The sequence below is a fragment of the Portunus trituberculatus genome, chromosome 45, assembly GCF_017591435.1.
Source record: "Portunus trituberculatus isolate SZX2019 chromosome 45, ASM1759143v1, whole genome shotgun sequence".
NCBI lineage: Eukaryota > Metazoa > Arthropoda > Malacostraca > Decapoda > Portunidae > Portunus > Portunus trituberculatus.
Window position 1 is genome coordinate 1,707,334 of NC_059299.1, and position 17,715 is coordinate 1,725,048.

The 17,715-nt window shown below is 38.0% G+C and overlaps 1 protein-coding gene across 16 annotated transcripts in view; it reads right to left on the bottom strand.

The window, feature by feature from the left end:
* LOC123519635 (restin homolog) overlaps positions 1–17,715 on the bottom strand; it is a 141,447-nt gene that overhangs the window by 9,800 nt on the left and 113,932 nt on the right. For 5 of the 16 annotated variants that reach the window (XM_045281080.1, XM_045281075.1, XM_045281076.1 and 2 more), the window contains 19 exons: positions 15,308–15,460; positions 14,845–15,183; positions 14,534–14,708; positions 14,046–14,280; positions 11,870–11,923; positions 7,381–7,521; positions 7,043–7,207; positions 6,673–6,693; positions 5,715–5,879; positions 5,226–5,568; positions 4,962–5,080; positions 4,723–4,863; positions 4,359–4,505; positions 3,624–4,115; positions 3,371–3,502; positions 2,899–3,015; positions 2,342–2,469; positions 2,106–2,223; positions 1,061–1,773 (listed from right to left, as the gene is read on the bottom strand). In XM_045281080.1, the coding sequence (XP_045137015.1) occupies positions 1,061–1,773; positions 2,106–2,223; positions 2,342–2,469; positions 2,899–3,015; positions 3,371–3,502; positions 3,624–4,115; positions 4,359–4,505; positions 4,723–4,863; positions 4,962–5,080; positions 5,226–5,568; positions 5,715–5,879; positions 6,673–6,693; positions 7,043–7,207; positions 7,381–7,521; positions 11,870–11,923; positions 14,046–14,280; positions 14,534–14,708; positions 14,845–15,183; positions 15,308–15,460 (3,898 nt within the window). Of the gene's footprint in view, positions 1–656; positions 713–1,060; positions 1,774–2,105; positions 2,224–2,341; positions 2,470–2,898; positions 3,016–3,370; positions 3,503–3,623; positions 4,116–4,358; positions 4,506–4,722; positions 4,864–4,961; positions 5,081–5,225; positions 5,569–5,714; positions 5,880–6,672; positions 6,694–7,042; positions 7,208–7,380; positions 7,522–11,869; positions 11,924–14,045; positions 14,281–14,533; positions 14,709–14,844; positions 15,184–15,307; positions 15,461–16,076; positions 17,335–17,715 lie in introns of those variants that run through there. The other 11 variants (XM_045281086.1, XM_045281087.1, XM_045281088.1 and 8 more) reach the window with 9 other exon arrangements.

Sequence of the window (17,715 nt, forward strand, 5' to 3'; positions counted from 1 at the left end):
AGATGCATTCATGTACAGCTTGCATCACTGCAGCTAATATGTAGGGGAAACTCAAAGTAAGTATGTGCATCTCTGTGTGTATGTTGAATGGTGATAAAAAATAATACAGAGCTTGCAAACAATGTATAGTCAGCTCCCTACTCCATGAAGCAGTTTTCCTACCTATATTTCTAAAAAGTGATATTTGTCATCCTTTATTTTCATGGCAGGTATCACTGGCTAGAACATGGGATGACTGAGGAAAGTGCTGCAGTCTTGACAGAGAAAGATTGTTACCTCTCCCACTGAATGACACACAAGAGTCTGACCAAAGGGAGGAGAGGACTTTCACCTCATCTTTATCCTTATAGACTGATGCTTAACATGAAGAAGAAGAATGAAACACATGAAGAAGTAATGATGTTAGAATACAGTGTAATAGTTGTCTGCAAAGAAAACATTCATATTTCTTGGTTCCCTGTAAATGACACACTTCAGTATCATACAGCGCTTGTTGCACATTTCATTCACAGCAAAACTTTTCTTTCCTGAACCCCACCAGTTGTTTGTCACTTAGCAACATTACCTTCTAGCACAGCCACTAGCCGATACTAATGTACAGCACTCGCTACGCTTGTCACACCCAACTTCACAAATTGAATGAAACAAAAGTCTACCTTGAAAAGATAGAAATGCAAGACTGTTCTCTCATGCGATGGTGCAACATGGTTCACTGAGAAAAACAAAATCAGTAAGGAAAGTGAATGTACACATGACCTTTTCAAATAAGCCAGCATATTTTGCATCACTTCAGTATGAGAAAGCTTTTTACAAGACAAACTTTGCAAAAAATCATGATATGAAACTAGTATGGTGACGTTTTCCAGCTGAACGAAAGCAAATTTCTCCTACGATCTGGTAATTCAAGTTGCTGCCAATCCGATCACAAAGGACTGCACCAGCGTCAGGTTTTGTAGGAGCAATGAAATGAACATGTAGGAATTAGCCCGCCCTTACACTATCACTGAACAGATTCTCAACACTTATACCTATCCATGAAAAATACGAACAATTTACATACCTGAGCTTTAGTTCCTCTATGTTCTGGGTGAGAGCCAAGTTCTTTGTCTCCAAGTTCTTCTTCTCCTCCTTGACTTGCCTTAGCTCCCGAACTTCAGCTTCCAGCCTTGACTTTTCTTCCTCTATGACTTTCTTCTCATCCTGCATTGTCTTCATGGTGTTTTCCAGTCTGTCCTTCACATCGTCCAGGTTCTTCACTCCAGTGGCAGCCTCCGCTTCAAGACGCTGAACATCAATTAGGAGTTTGTTCTTCTCTTCGTGAGCAGATTTAAGATTTGAGGTTAGTCTTATGTTGTCCTCTTCCACTTGTTGTTTTGCTGTGACCTTCTCTTCCAAGGCCTTCATACTGGCTGCCATTTCCTCCTTCTCCTCTTTTATTTTTTTGAGCTCTGAAGTAAGGGTGCTGTTATTTTCTTGTATCTGCGTCATTTTCTTCAGTTCATTCTCGAGCCTCTCAACATCTCCTCCCAGTCGACTTCTTTCCTCCTCAGACTTTTTCAGGGTCCTTATTTCTTCTTCGAGTATAGATTTCTCGGCCAAATGACGCTCCTTCTCTGTTTTTTGTGATTCAGATAGCTTTTTCATTTCCTCCTGGAGTTCACCTTTCTCTTTGTTAAGTGTAGTGTTTTGAGACTGAATACTTTGAAGAGTTTTAACGTCTTCTGCTAATTTGTCTCTTTCCTTGACTAGAATGAGTTTCTCTTCTTCAATGCCCTGGAAATAGAAAAAAAAAAAAAAAAATGTTTTCAAGTATACTGAAAGAATAAGTAAATGTAACACTGTAATTACTGAATGACTGACATGATTGGAAGACTAACACAAAGTAAACTAACAGTATATCTTTCACTTTGGGCTGATCTAATGTCCTTTGTGTTCCCAGCAATTCACTAAAAGGAAGCTTAAATGAAAAGTACACTTGGTTACTGTCTCTACAATGGACACTAAAAAGACTTACAATAATCTTTCATGACCAGCAAGTTCTCTAAGGCATGTTTGCTAACAGACAGCACACAGTGAGTCTAATAACCACCATGACTGTCACTCACCTTCAGTTTCCGGATCTCCTCTTCCAGCTGCTCCTTCTCCTTCAGCGCAGCAACTCTTTGTTCCTCAGTAGCGGTCAGCTGTTCCTGCAGGCCGTTCAGGCGGTCCAGCTCAGCCTTGCTGCAAAAATGCCCCATTTCCATAGAAATAAAATGCAATACTGTGAAAAAAATCATAAGCACCTGCCAAACAATAATGTAACGGTTCAAACAGTGACAAAGGAAGTGTGGAAACGTACAAGGTTTGCTGAAATTCTGCCATGACCTTCTTGTCCTTCTGCGCCTCCACCAGCTGCTTCTGTAGGTCCTCTCGGTGAGTGTTGAAGGTTGCCATCAGCTGCTCCACCTCTGCCTTCAGTTCAGCCACCTAACAGTGAGAAATCGAATGGTTTCACCGATACTCAAGTGCCACAACAACGGGTCACAGTACTGCAAGATATTATGTAACATTTGAAGGGAAGCAGGAACCATGAGTCACAAAGATCAATAATATTTCCAGATGCATAAAACACAAGAAAAGAAAGGCATGTATGACAACTGATAACACTAAGGAATCAATGGACAAGTAATTGACAATGGTATATATTAATTGCAAACAGATATACAAGTTGCAAAGAAGCAGTATGAGACATAAGGTAACACTTAGTCATGTCACACAATAAACAACTAAGTGGGCTTTTCTTTTCCGTTTAATGTCGCCCTTGGCTGGTTTTCTCTCAAATAAAACAAGAACACAGCATACAGGTAGGTACGTGAATAAAGGAAGTGTCACAATCAGTAAGACAAAGATGCACACCTGCTTGTCTCTCTGTGTCACCAGCAACAAGTTTTCTTCCTTCTCCATGCGTAGCTTTAAGTTCTCTTTATCCATGGTAGACAACTTTTCTTCCACTTCCTTCTTGCTCTTCTGAATCTGTAACAAGAAAATCAATCCCAATATTCTTCCATTTAATCCTTTCAGTACCATGATGCATTTCCATATTTATTCTGCTTACTATTTGATGATTTTATCCAGTTTCAGAAACTTATGTGGGGATTAAAATAACAAAGACTGGTTATTGATCTTCTGACATCCACAGACTACTCCTAATGTCAATAAAATCATCTAATCATAGCCAAAAAAATCAAAGTAAAAATGCATCCTATCAAAGAAGAATTTAAATGCAAACTCATAAGCAGACAGAACAATAGAATTAAATACATAATAAATACCATTACATTTCTTTCAGTGTGATTATAACATGGCTTCCTTTTAAACACAAACTCACCTCCTCTTTTTCCTTGGCAAGTTGATCCTTCTCTTGCCGCAGACTAGCTAGGGACTTCTCCAGGATTCCTTGTTGGTCAGCTGAGGAACTCATCATATCACTCACCTGGGCCTCCAACTTCTTCACCTTGCTCTGAGACACAAGACCACAATCAGTATCAAGATATTTTCTCATCATTCTCATTTATTTCATATTCTGCATTCAATATCTCCACTAATGTTAGCTCTCTCGTTCCTAATATCAGGCAAGTTACCTCTAAGTCAGACAGTTCTCCTTCCTTCATCATAACTTGTTCCTGCAATTCATACACTTCCAAGTCCTTCTTCTTTATTAATTCCTCTTGCTCAGCCTTGTATTGTTTCTGCACAGACAGGACTTCTTCTCCCTTGGTGGCTAAATTCTTCTCCATGTCTTGGATTTTTTTCTCAAGCTTTTCTTTCATACTTTCCTGGGTCTTCTTAACAGTTGCAACTTCCTCTGCCCTCGCTGATTTCTCCAGGGATAACAAACTTTCTGTTTCTCTTAACTGTACTTGAATACTTTCCAGCTGTTTTCCCTTATCCTGAAGGTGATTGTTGAGAACTTCTAGCTGCTTGGAAGAGTCTGAAGAAGATGACAATGAGGCAGACACCTGTTCCTTCAGCTTTTCTCTCTCATCTTCCAGCGACTTCACCAGAGATTCTGCAGTCTTTAGCTGCCGGCCAAGCTGCTCACCTTCTGATGTCTTATCCGTAATGTTGCGTTCCTGAGGGATAAACAAATTCCAGGATAGATCAATAACAATTTTCTAGGAAGTTTCAGTTGCTCATTTCATGCACATATATAAAGAAAATACATTAATTCATGATCTGTTCTTGTTTCTTATATTTCTTGATTTTCAAAACTAATGAGTAGGAGCCGATACAAAGGCTTTCAATTCCACGCCAACACTGGACTGGACTGGACTTAAATTCTATAAGGTAACTTAGATATGCATTGAAGTACTTACCAGTGTGACCATTTTTTCTTCAAGTTTCTGCAGTTTGTTTTTATAATCTTTTTCCTGGTTCACCAACATGTCCTCATGTTTCTTCTTCTCTGCAGACCAACTTTCTTGTTCATTCTTCAGAGACTGTTCCATCATTTGTAGTTTTTCCTGTTAATACGATTCAGTGTTTTTAAATCCAAACTAAACAAGCTATATTTCTAAATGAACTACACATAACAATCAGCAGATCAGGTAAAAGAAGTGTAAAAAGAAAGAAGAAAGAGTAAACTGAGTTATTAAGTACGTAGGACACCAATATTTCTTGTACCTTTCACAGTTTAATTATCAAAAGACCATAAATTATTTCTGTGAGTTTTATCCTTACTGAGACAGTATGAAGTTGTTTCTCCTTCTGCTTAACAAGTGTTGTTAATTCAGAAAGTCTGGCAGTGCTATCAGACATGGAGGCACTGGTGGTCTTCAGCTCCGTTTCTAACTTGGTCTTCTGAGCCACCAAGGAAGATGTCTGAAGAGAGAAAGTATCCATCATAATTTCAGACTCTGCTTCTATAAATGTGACAAAAAGCAACCACCAGTCATCCTTGCCGAAACACATGAACTTACCTCGTCTTGAGATTTCTCTAATTTAGCCGATACATTCCGCAGTTCTTCTTTTAGTTTGCTGACTTCAGCAACAAGAGATGATGATTCTGATACTCCACTGCTGAGCTGCTGCTGGATATCTGTTTATAGAGCACAAAAAGATGAAGCTATACAACAATGTTAAAAAGCATCTTTAAATTTTCAAGCAGTACGACTCACTTCTGCCAAACTTGGGACTAGATCAAATAACTCTTATGCTTTGTGATCAACAAGACAATAACAAACCTTTTAATTCTTTTTGCAAGGCTTCATTTTCTTTCCTTCCTCTCTCCACATCTTTGGTGACATCCTGCAGCTTTTGCACACTGTCTTCACATTCCCCAGTCTTATTCTTAAGCAAGATTTGTAACTCCTTTATCTTTACATCCTTTTCAGAAATCTCCGTTGATTTCTTCACACACAAGTCTTGATCCTCCTCTCGACTGGTTTCTAACAATTTTATCTTTTGCTCCCTTTCACTAATATTGTTTTTCAAGATTTCATTATTTGCCTGCATGGTCTTCACTTCCTCGGAACTCTTTGATAATGAATTTTCAAGCTCTTCCTTTTCCTTTTCCAAATCCATTACCTGAGGAAATCCATTAATATGATCTAATCTAACTGAAACACATGTATACCACATTAAAATTCACACATTTTTTAGTCATAAAATCTATCAAGTACAATACAATTACCAACCCTTCAGTCTGAAGTAAAACTTATAGTTCAACTTACCTTCATCTGAAACTCTTCTATGCTCGCCCTAAGATTGATTTCAATTTCTTCCATTTCAAAGGCTTTATTTTCTTCCATTTTCCCTCGATCTTGTATCCTTCGTTTAGCTTCCTCCAGCTCCTTTTGTAACTTTTTAATAGTTTCTTCATCTGTTGTGCTTCGACTCTGTGGTTAAAGTCTCGTATCATTCTCTGGTCTACCTCAGGTGCTACTCACTGCATTCAAATACAAAACTGAACGCCAGCTATTCAATCTTACAGATACCACTAACAACAAACAATATTCAAGCTGATGAAGCTTATTAGTCTAAACAAGCCCCATGTAAACACTCCATACTGGAAGGCATAAGATTTGAGGGGGACAGATCCTAAGCAATCATATACTTGGTGTTTTTATCATCTACTTATCCATCTTAAATTCTGATTCTGAGTACACTGACTTTAGAACAGATCACAACTACATCATCACAAAATGACACACTCAAATCATCATCAAGTTACAAGAAAAATTAAGAACATTTTGAGCTTTAAAGAAGGAACATTAAGGATTTTAAAAGTTACAGCTGATTATCAGACATACATAATCAAGAAATACTCATACACTGAGGGAGCATATCAATGAAGGAAATACATAATAAATACAGAGAATTAGAAACAAGCATATTACATTTCTGAAAGGAAAATAGCATAGCACTGTTCACATGAAGTCTCTGAATTTGGTAGTGTAAATCATAAGAATGAGTCCAAGAAATCAATCACTGGTCAAAACAATGCACATCTTGATTTACTATGCATCTTTAATAGCTTCATAATTTCCATTGACACAAAAAAGGAAGCTTCTTACTTATCCAACAGCATCAAAGAATCAAGAAACAACAAGTGAACAAATTTGTCAGGATATGCTGAAGCCAATAACAATAATAAAAATTAATCAAAGCTGTTTTAACCAGATTACTTACTAATACTGTCTGTCCCACTTTCTGAAAGAAGACCAGTAATGTAAGTATGTAAACTCTGGAACACCAAAAGACAGAAATCTAAGGGAATGGGTTGCTCATTCACCAGTTAATAAAAAAAGAAAGAGGTGCAAAAAATTAGTCAGACAAAAGTGCAACTTCTTACTGAACATGTTATTTCCCAAATACATTTATAGTGTGCACTCAGGATGGTGTACTGAAGCGATTCATGAGGAATGTTAGTCTTTACAGAATGTGCCACATCCATGCTACAGTATACTGTGTGGCCTTAAAACAGTGTATCAACATAAAATGTCAGCAAGTTAGTCTAACATGTCACAGGTCCATGCATGACACCAATCACAGAATTTACCTCAAGGTCAGCTTTTGAGATGGACTCCTCCTCAAGCTGGAAAGACAAGTCATCCAATTCCTTTTGTTTATCTTCAAGTTTGGACAGTATCTCCTCTTTTTCTCTCTGTAGAGTTCGAATTCGTTCGCCATAGTCGTGAAGTCTCTCTTCTGACTCTATTTGTAGCTGAAAACAGAAGGAATGATTTAAGATATCACTTTCTTCTTTCAAAATTTCCTTAATGCCAAGTATCAGGGATGGACACCATTTGTGAGTGTCCTCAAGCCATTCTTGTTAGATGATATCTTCCATACAGCCAAACCAACAACAGCAGAATGGAACTAAGGAGGGATAGTCACTCTGTCCAGCTGCAGTTTCATGTCCTGCGCTGCCCTGGTGGCCTCATCTGCCTGCGCTGCCATGCGGGCCACCTCGGACCTCTCCAAGTCACGCTCCCGCATCAGTTGATCAACGTGTTGCGTTTTCTCAGTCAGAGCTTCCTGTTGGAGTGACAGCAGCATTACAAAGAGGTGTACCAAGTTACATTCAAACTGGTTCTTTGGATGTGGGAATTAAATTATTATTTTAGCATTCCACTGGACTAAGAACCAACATGTGAATAAGTTCTTACCTTTTAGAGATGATTAACACAGTCAGTATTTCTAGGCAGCACACACTAGTACTTTTACTACTACTACTATAACTACTTCTACTGCTACAAAAAGAAAAAAAAGGGCAAACTTAAAGACAAATCAAGATGACTACATTTAGTGATCTCTGTATATGATGACATGTTGTTATGCACGGGTAAATTTACAAGTATATTTTGGTTGCTTTAGTTTAATGTCAGGGTAAGATCAACTGAAAATAATGAGAATTACTAAATATATATATATATATATTAATCTCTATACAATAGTTCTTCACATTCAGCTCCAATAAATCAGTAGCCATATTCTGCATAGATAATGCATTACATTATTTAGGCAACAAAAGTTGAATGAGCTCACAGTAATTTCTTTGTGGTAAGTTTGTGTCTTGGATGGTTACAGAAACTCTATTGCATGCATCATACAACATAAAGAAAGCAAATCCCAGAGCTATCTCAACAAGTGCAGGCAGACCACCAAGGAATTACAGTACAAAGTCCATACAGTTACAGGCTAGTGTGATCACCTCAGCTCATCCTAAAGCAAGTGTAAAGCTTTGTCACTTAGCTTATGTGAACCTTGCTTGCAAAATATATACCACTTAACTTGACTGGAAGGAAATAACATATTAAAACCTAAAAGATTGCCACTACATAACTTCCTACACACATAGTGGAGAATGTTCACCTTTATCTAATGACACCTGTGTACCTGTGTAAATATTTGCACCTCCTCAGCAAGGATTTGATGCTAATCATGACTATATTCAAACTTAAACTTTAAACTACATTAGAAATATTTCAATGAAAAAAATCATGTGAAAAATTACCACAGAGAGCTGTGAGGAATACATAGTTTTGCAGTAAAATAATGGCTATTCTCTTTCGTTGAGATAAAACTCTTAAAAGTAATTAAAGATAAAACTACACTACTGCATATATATATCATACATATTCTTTATCACACTTATAACATGAAACAACCAATGTTACTTATCTCTTACAAGAATAACGTTTAATTTAATTTGAGAAAGAGTAGTGTGAGGATGTATGACACTTGAAAAGCACTTTGTCAAACATATTACACAAGTTACTCTCACCCCACACTGTTGGCACTGCAGCTGGAGGCCATGGCAATGACATATCTATCTTTCCATGAGGTAGCACCAGAAGTTGCATTACCTGTCATTGTGGACTAGAATTTCGTTAAGTGGCCACACAGAAATATGAAAAGCTCACTACTGTACAATTAATTTCCCATCCATGGCACTTTGAACAGTATTAATAAGTATGGGCCTTTTTTTATTATATTTTATTTATTTTTTTTTTTTTTGCCCTTGGCTGGCCCTCTTCCCAACATAGAAAAAAAAAAAAAAAATGATGATCCTGCACACTGACTCACACTCATACTCTTGTAAGAGACAAATTACCTGTGGCAGTCAAATGAAAGGATATTTCTTCTAAAGCAAGACATCACTACTCTACACAACAAAATCATCTACTGAAATACAAACAAAGGATAAAAGCAAAGGAAAAGTACATATATAGAATCTACTATATTACAGCTACATTCAAACTAAAAGCTAAATAATCTCTAAATTACACATAACATAGAATAGAATAAAAGTAATTAAAGCATTCAGCCACCTGAAAAATACCATCTTCAACTTTCTCAGCCTTTGCCATAAAACCATCCACAAAAAACGTAGTCTTTTTAAAATCAATCTGTAACACGGCCACACCCTAACAGTGCAAAGGCATCTCTCAGACTACCAGTGTCAAGTCTGAGAAGTGGGAAGCAAAAATGCACGGGTGTTGCAAGTCTCAGTAAAAGCCATCTTGGTCCACCACATGCTCATCTTGTTCCTGCGCAGGGAAGACACAAAACAGCCCCCTTAGTGACAGTCCCAGTGCTTCATTCACATCAAGCATCATGGTGGTGAGTAGTCCTTAAATATACTGTGCTCTCACACCACTTCTCATGTCAAGCAAGGAACATGCCAAGGGAAAACACATCAACAACAGGTTACCTCAACACAATACTAAGGTTTGCAGGGTCTTTTTACACTAATGGAAATATTACATTAGAAAAAAAATTATCAGTATTCCTCTAAATTCAAAAAGTGTAGGAAGGTGAAGAGGAATTCTGTGGATTATAAATCTCTCTGGCTGTACAGTTTTAATCTTTGCTATATATATTTTTGAGTGCTTCTTCATGTTTAGAAAAGAAATTGAATCAACCAATAATAATGAATGAAAGAGAAACTGACATATAATGTGAACCTTTCCATACTGAAGTGCAAGTTGAAGTCCAACACAAAGAAAGCAAGACAAGATCTAGTACAGTCCCAGGTGCTATGGTGCTGATGTTAATGAGGTGAAGTACTAATTTAAGGTGTGTGCAGGTGGTGCTGTGACTCATGATTCTGTGCATCATTCTGAAAGGCACTCCCTATCCTGCAGTGACAAAACTCAGTACAAACTTGTAATAAAATCAAGGAATAAAAAGGAATTCTCTCCAATACTTCACCACAATACATCATTAATGCTGCACAGAAGTGTGGAACAAATTAAAGACAAACACAACTGGTCTGTTTCTGCAACATTCATGTTTGCTAGAATGTGTAGTACTGGTTGGCTTTGTATTATTGGTTTAATAATAACACAGAGGTACCCACTCCATAACCCAAGCATGGCATAGAATTTAGTGTGTGAATGGGTGAGATGAAATGCCTGTTAAGAGTTAGAAGGGGACACCTGTTACATTTACCCCATGCTTTGCCCTCGGCAGTTGTTTCCTTTCTTAACACCACCAATTAGTGTTTAATATGTAATGTGGAATGGTGCCCCTTTAACTAAGGTCAAGAACTAGTAGCAACACCACTATGCCTGCATAAGAATGGATGGCATGGTAATAAATATGGCAGAGGCGAGAGTATTACAAATGCACAACATAAGAGAAAATGCCTCATGCTGAGGATTTTCTCTTTGTTTGCACTGTAATACTTTTTTAGTTGAAGTGGAGCATTTTCAGCAAAGGCTGTGATGGTAAACTCAGGATAAGATACACATCACAAACCTGAAACAGATGGCGGAGAAAAGTATATACAAGAGAAGAAAATAACCAGTTACCGTCACCACTGGTTAAAACTATCGGACACGAGTCAATGATATAGAATAAAATATATAAGTCATTTAAGGAACCTATATTTCTGACAAATACATTAACATTATTTCAACTAATGTTAACAAACCTAACTTAACCTAGAACGTTATAATATATGTATATATATATATATATATATATATATATATATATATATATATATATATATATATATATATATATATATATATATATATATATATATATATATATATATATATATATATATATATATATATATATATATATATATATATATATATATATATATATATATATATATATATATATATATATATATAAGATAGATAGATAATTAGATATAAGTAGTCACAACACATGGTTCCAAGAGACAAGCATTAGTAATTTTGACAAGAATAACTTGGACCTAACTAGCCTGGACCTAAGATCAACATTACTGGTACATGGCTGGACCAGGAAACCCAGACCACTGAAACACTTGTTAGTTGCCAGCAGGTAACCACAAAAAGTTGTGTTATGTATCTTATCAATGAACACTTGACTTTCTTTTCAATGTATTTATCTTTTGGTCTATCATCAAGCAAACACTGTATCTGTCCAACTCAATGAAAGATGTCCAAACAAGTATCAAATATACTATGTGTTCTTTACTGTGGTCAGAGAAGGAGATGCACCAGTAATTTTGACCACTAATTCATAGCCAAGCCACAATAAAGCCGACATGAACATTGTTAGATAAGATTTCAATAAGAAAACTGACCTACACTTAATTTTGGCACACTGTAATTTTACTATTCTGCACAGAATGACAACTTAAATTTGAATATATATAACATGAGACTTCAGTGGTGGTCATTGCCAAGGGAAGTCTTTGAAACATGTCAGGCATAGAAAGATACAGAACATAAGGCACTAACCCCAAAATTCTATTAGCTCAAGAACAGAGTTGGCAATAATAAAGAAACTTAGTGATTACACAAGAGACAATGCACTGCCTGTCTTCCATGCTCTACAAGAAAGGAGTGTGTCAGCGTGACCTAACGTTACCCACCTGGAGGGCCTTGGTGTTGGGCACTGAGGAGGTCATGGGCCGGCTGGTGGGTCTCTGTAATGGGCCATGCAATTAGTCATTCCACAACACCCTATCACACCGACTATCATAAAAATTTCATGCTGCTCAAGAAAATGGTAAAAAAATTCTAGTGGTACGAGAAAAACATCAATATCTTGCTTGTGGACTCAGCCACAAGTCACACACACATACATGATGTAGCCAGGACACATCATGTACACACAGCAGCCTACAAAGACTTCACTAAATGCACTCTATGGACTGAGCACAATTACTCTATTGAAAGAATCTACTTAATAGAAATTTAGATGAACTTTAAAACACATTTTAGTACCAAAAGTCTACAATAATTTATCACAACAAATATTCTATTCTAGGTTTATATATATATATATATATATATATATATATATATATATATATATATATATATATATATATATATATATATATATATATATATCCAACATAAGCATATAGTATATACACAAATATATCAGTCAAAGCATTCACACTTCATGCTAGTTATGTACAGAAGCAGGTGACTTTGTGCAGCTTAATGGTATCATGCAACAGTGAAGGAGGCAACAAAACTATGAGTTAGGCTAAACCAGAGCATCATATACAACTCAATGATGAATGATCAAAGTTCACAGAATAGCGTCAAACCATTACAAAGATAGAGCAGGCCTTTATCTGCACTTACAATCCTCTAAATTCTAAATTATCACCAGCAAGCATGTCTCAGTGTAGAATTAAACCCTAAACATTTCTTTAAATGTATCTTGGTTCTTGTAAGAGCAATTAAATAGTCTTTGAATTAGGAGCTTAATGTATGCATCTTCAATCAATCTTTCAATAAATCTTCCACTCAAAACCCTACAATAACTCAAACTCAAGAAAGCCTCTGTTTCAGTTTCTCTGTCCTTCCTCAGAACTCATTCACGCACATCACTTGTCAAAAGAAACAAAATATATGTTACTATTAGTGCATGCTTATAATAACATTAGTTTCCAATTATTTTTAATCATGTATGTATATAAATTCCGTGCACTAAAGAAATCTGATTTTAATTTCCTGTATTTGGATTTAGTTCACATGACAATATCTGATCCTACATAGTAGTACCTATAGTTAATAGTTCTGCATTCCTGCACACTACAGTGTGTATCAAAAGGCAATGTCAAGGGAAATGCAGTGTGAGCATAAAAATATTATGCAATTCAAAACACATTAGTAGATCACACTTTACCTAGTACCACCCATGTCATTCCATGTTAAAACATGAAATTCTCATTTGTTAGACAATTTCCTTCACAGGTTCCTTCTTAAGCTACACAAGAATAAATACAACTACAACTATGCCTTATACACAAGGAAAATTCTTCCACTAATTTCTATGAGCTAGAAATTAAGTACATATACTTTTCAGACATGCATACACATTCACAACCACTCACACATGCACACATACACAACTGAGCTTGCACTCATGCATTCAGACACAGACACTATAGCATGCAGAACCTATTTCTATTCCCAGAAATATGGACACTAAAGGGGCTGAAGCTGTAAAGCCTCAAAGCAGATACCATACCACTACCTATCAATTCACTATCAAACTCACTCTCTCTCTCTCTCTCTCACACACACACACACACACACACACACACACACACACACACACACACACAACCACTCAGACATCACATACAAAGAATCCTAAGGTACAGTAGTATTACCATCTCCTTCATTCTTCTCAGTTGTGATCAGAAAATTTTGAAGTCTTCAAGAAGGCTGGTCTAGCTTATCCCATTTTTCTGCTGCTTTTTTACTGTGATCCTTAAAAGCAGTGGCTTTAAAGGTGCATCAAATGGCAATAACATGATGCATTCAAAGACTTCAATCTTTATCATCCTCAAGCTTGGTAAATAATAAAAAGCTTTAAAATTGCAAGAGGAAATGCTCAAAGAAATTTTGTCGAGTTTGCCAATAAAACGTATGTACATAATTGAATACGACTACATCAGAAAACTGTAATGCAATGCAATGCAATACTCAGCCACATTTGTGAGGTGAAAAGAATACTGGTTATAAAGCCACTGCTGAGGACAACATTCAAGATCAACAGCAAGAAGTTGGGAGACACAGTACCTGACCTGGAGTGAGGGAGGTGACGCCAAGTCTTACCCTGGTGCCCCTGACGGAGGAGGTGGTGGAGGAGGCCACTGAAGATGCTCCCAGAGACTCCCTGCTGTTGGAGCGACGCACTGTTGCCCTTGGTGTCTGGTGAGCCGAGGTTCGGCGGGCAGCCCCTGAACCAGTGGCATATTTGCTTACACGGCCAACAGGAGCAAACAGCCCAAATTTGTCTTTGCATTCAAAGTATCTGCAATGAAATGTTTGCTTTATTATTGTTGATAAGGGAATGACTCAAGGAAGTGATATTCCAAAGGACTGTCTAGTGAAATCAGAGTCATGTTACTACTATACTTCTCTATTGTATACTGGAACTTTGTAAACCATCACTACCTAATGCTCTAAAATAAACCTAGCTATATCACACAGCAAAATTCTTAAAAATAAAATACATTATTTTTACTTTCAGAATCCAATATATGTACTAAAGAATACTGACTAACTTTTTGCCAGCCACTGAGCCATCATTCTTTCCAGTTGGATCATCCAGCTCCACTCCTGCCCACACTCCATCAGCAAAGTCTGTCTTGCCCACAAAGCGCAGGATGCCGTGACGCACACCTGTGGTGCTCGTGATGACCACACGGTCCCCAATCTTGGCATCAGTTGAAGAAGATGCTGGGGGAGGAACACATACAATCATCAATGAATCACTACACCCAGTAACCTACTAGGCCAGCATCCATCAACAACTAAAGCATCTGAGAGAGGACACTGTACACACACTCATAACTACGCCTTTATGTACTCATACCTGGCGTAGAGGTGCTGGTCTTCTTGGGAGTGGCAGCAGGAGTTGGAGAGATCTTGGCGGAGACCGTGGAGCCTGATTTGGCAAATGACGAGGTGCCACTGGGAGTAACTTTGCGGGCGGAGGCAGCAGTTGAGGTGGGTCCCGAGGTCATGCTGCTGGCTGGTGTGCCATTGGTTTTGGGTGACTCTGATCCAGCTGTCGATGATCGGCGGGACGAGAGGAGCTCAATGTCATAGTCGGTGAGCTGACTCCTAGAAAGTCTCGTCAGTCTGGAGAAAACTCCCTTCTTGGCTTCGCATTGGAAGTAGCGCACCCCGGCAACACTGCCATCATTCTTACCTGTTTGGCGGTGCAACAACAATTACTGATACAAGAAAAATAAAGTAAGACAAGGACTTAACACCAGCAAAGAGAGATTATGGCATTACAATAAATGAGCAATCAAGTTACAGTACATACTTACCGATAGAATCATCAAGAGTGACGCCAGCCCACTCTCCGGGAGCAAACTGTGTCTCCCCAATGTATGATATGACACCCGGTTTTGTGCCGCCCACCCACACTCGATCTCCAATGATAAAACTGTCAGTATCTTCTGTCAGAACAAGAGATGCATCTGAAAGAGAAGAAAACCATTATTAGGAATGTCTCCTGGCCAACAAGGCCAGTCAGGTCAGACAAGAAGGTCTTCCAGAGAAGGAGGTGCAAATGAGTTGGAAGCAAAACTTTAGAGAAATTTCCTAACTAACCTAATCTTTTTTTAAGATGCATTTCCATATTCATTCTGCTTACTATTTGGTGATTTCATACAGCTTCAGAAACTTATGTGAGGGACTAAAATCATGAAGACTGTGGCCATTAATCTTCTAACCTCCATAGACCCTTCCTACTGTCAATAAAATGGCCTAATGGTCCACAAATTTCAAGGTAAAAATGTGTCCCAGTACTGAAGGGGTTAACAGATGAGGTGCAAAAGTAATCAATGTATGTAGCATGGAAACATCACATACACCAGCATGAAGCAGATATAGAAATACACCAACAAATAAAACAAATTAAAAAAAAAAAATCTGACTAGAAACTGTAAAACATTGAGAAATTGTGTAAATATATGAGAGAGAGAGAGAGAGAGAGAGAGAGAGAGAGAGAGAGAGAGAGAGAGAGACGGTTACAAATTTCCCACCAAAATGGATTCTTTCCCAAGCCTACCTACGAAATTTTAATCATCTCACCTGTGGCCAGCTTCTTTGCCGGAGCCTTGGGGCCAGGTAGGGCAGAGGCACGAGCAGCTGCACCTGTCCCTGGCCCAGCTGTCCTCTTGAGACTGCCCATAACGCACACACTCACAGCTCACCAGTAATACACCTTCACATAAACCTTCACTGGAGTTCGGGAGCCTCACCTCACATGACACTTTAAAAACCCAATTAATTCACTTAGTTCTCTGTAAATCACCTCATGGACGGAGCTCTGGACGTCACAGGGCTGAATGAGCATAACGGATAGCAAAGTAACGTAACGGTACACTTAATACATGGTAAATAAGGGGGCCGCTGCCGTGTCCCCCTCTCGGCTCACACTTGACCGAGAGAACGCCACACAGACCAGCTGATTTTTCGTCACATAGCAATCATGACTATTTCGGGGATTTTAGGCACATTCTTCACTGTTTTGTCATTCTCGTCTGCTATTTATGATGTGATGTGTGTGGTGAGGGTTTATCTACAGTTTCGATCAATGTTACCTCTTACAAGGGTGAAATCTTAGACATGGGGATGAAAATGCTGCATATAATACTGGAGGTGTCTCTCAATTTTACGTTTACACAGAAGGCGGTAAGTATGAACGTGTAAGAATGGTGAAAACACTGAAAGGAATGATTAAAAAGGGAAAGGGTAGAGATAGATGAGAGGAGGAGAATGATATAAGAAAGGATGAACATATAAGTACTCCACAATGCACTAATTCGAACTACAATATAATTACGTAAAAAAATATGAATTCCCACCCACTTTAGATAGATTTCTCTTATCAACTGTTTTTTTTTCTTTGTTACCGATAATGGTGGGTCATAAATCTTCATTCAACGATGGGTAAGGCTACACTGTCACAACCACATCATCCTTATCATGTATCGTGCTGTCTACCTAGAAATGGAAGGTTACTTAAGCATTTCCTGTGACACCCCGTACACTATCAGCATCCAGACCAGCGCTTCCCTTATATGGACACACTCTGGCTTACGGAATTTACATAAAACATATTTTCTTCCAATTCATATTAAATAGAATATAAACTGCTATATATATTTCTCATTCACAAACCTCACCCCCTCTCTCTCTCTCCTCTGAGGTCATGTACAGTTTACAGTTTACATCGAAGTAATGATGACCGTCTATCTAAACTGAGCAAATAAACACAGTACAACATAAACACTAATCTAATAAGTAAATAAATAAAACCTTGGCCACTTGGGATTCTTCAGTATGACTCACTCGTCTTCCTCCTTTACTCAATAACCCCGCCCACCCCTTCCTTCCTTCCCTCCCTCCCTCATTCCCTTATCCACCTACCCTTTCCTTCCTTTCCTCCCTTATAACCCTGCCTTCCTCCTCTCCTCTCTCCTTCACTTGTAACCACGCCTTATCCTTCCATCCTCCTCTCCATTATTACTATGCATACTCCTTCTCTTTATAACAAACATTATTCCGTTATCTGGCTTCGTTTTCTCGTTTCCTTACGAAATGTTTGTGCTCAAGGCTTGGTTCACTTTCATAAGCAGTAGTCTGTTGTAAGTCAGTAAACCTACACAAAGATTTAACGTGATTTCTTAAAAGTCAACAAAGGGTTAAGATCCGACGCTCTCTTACG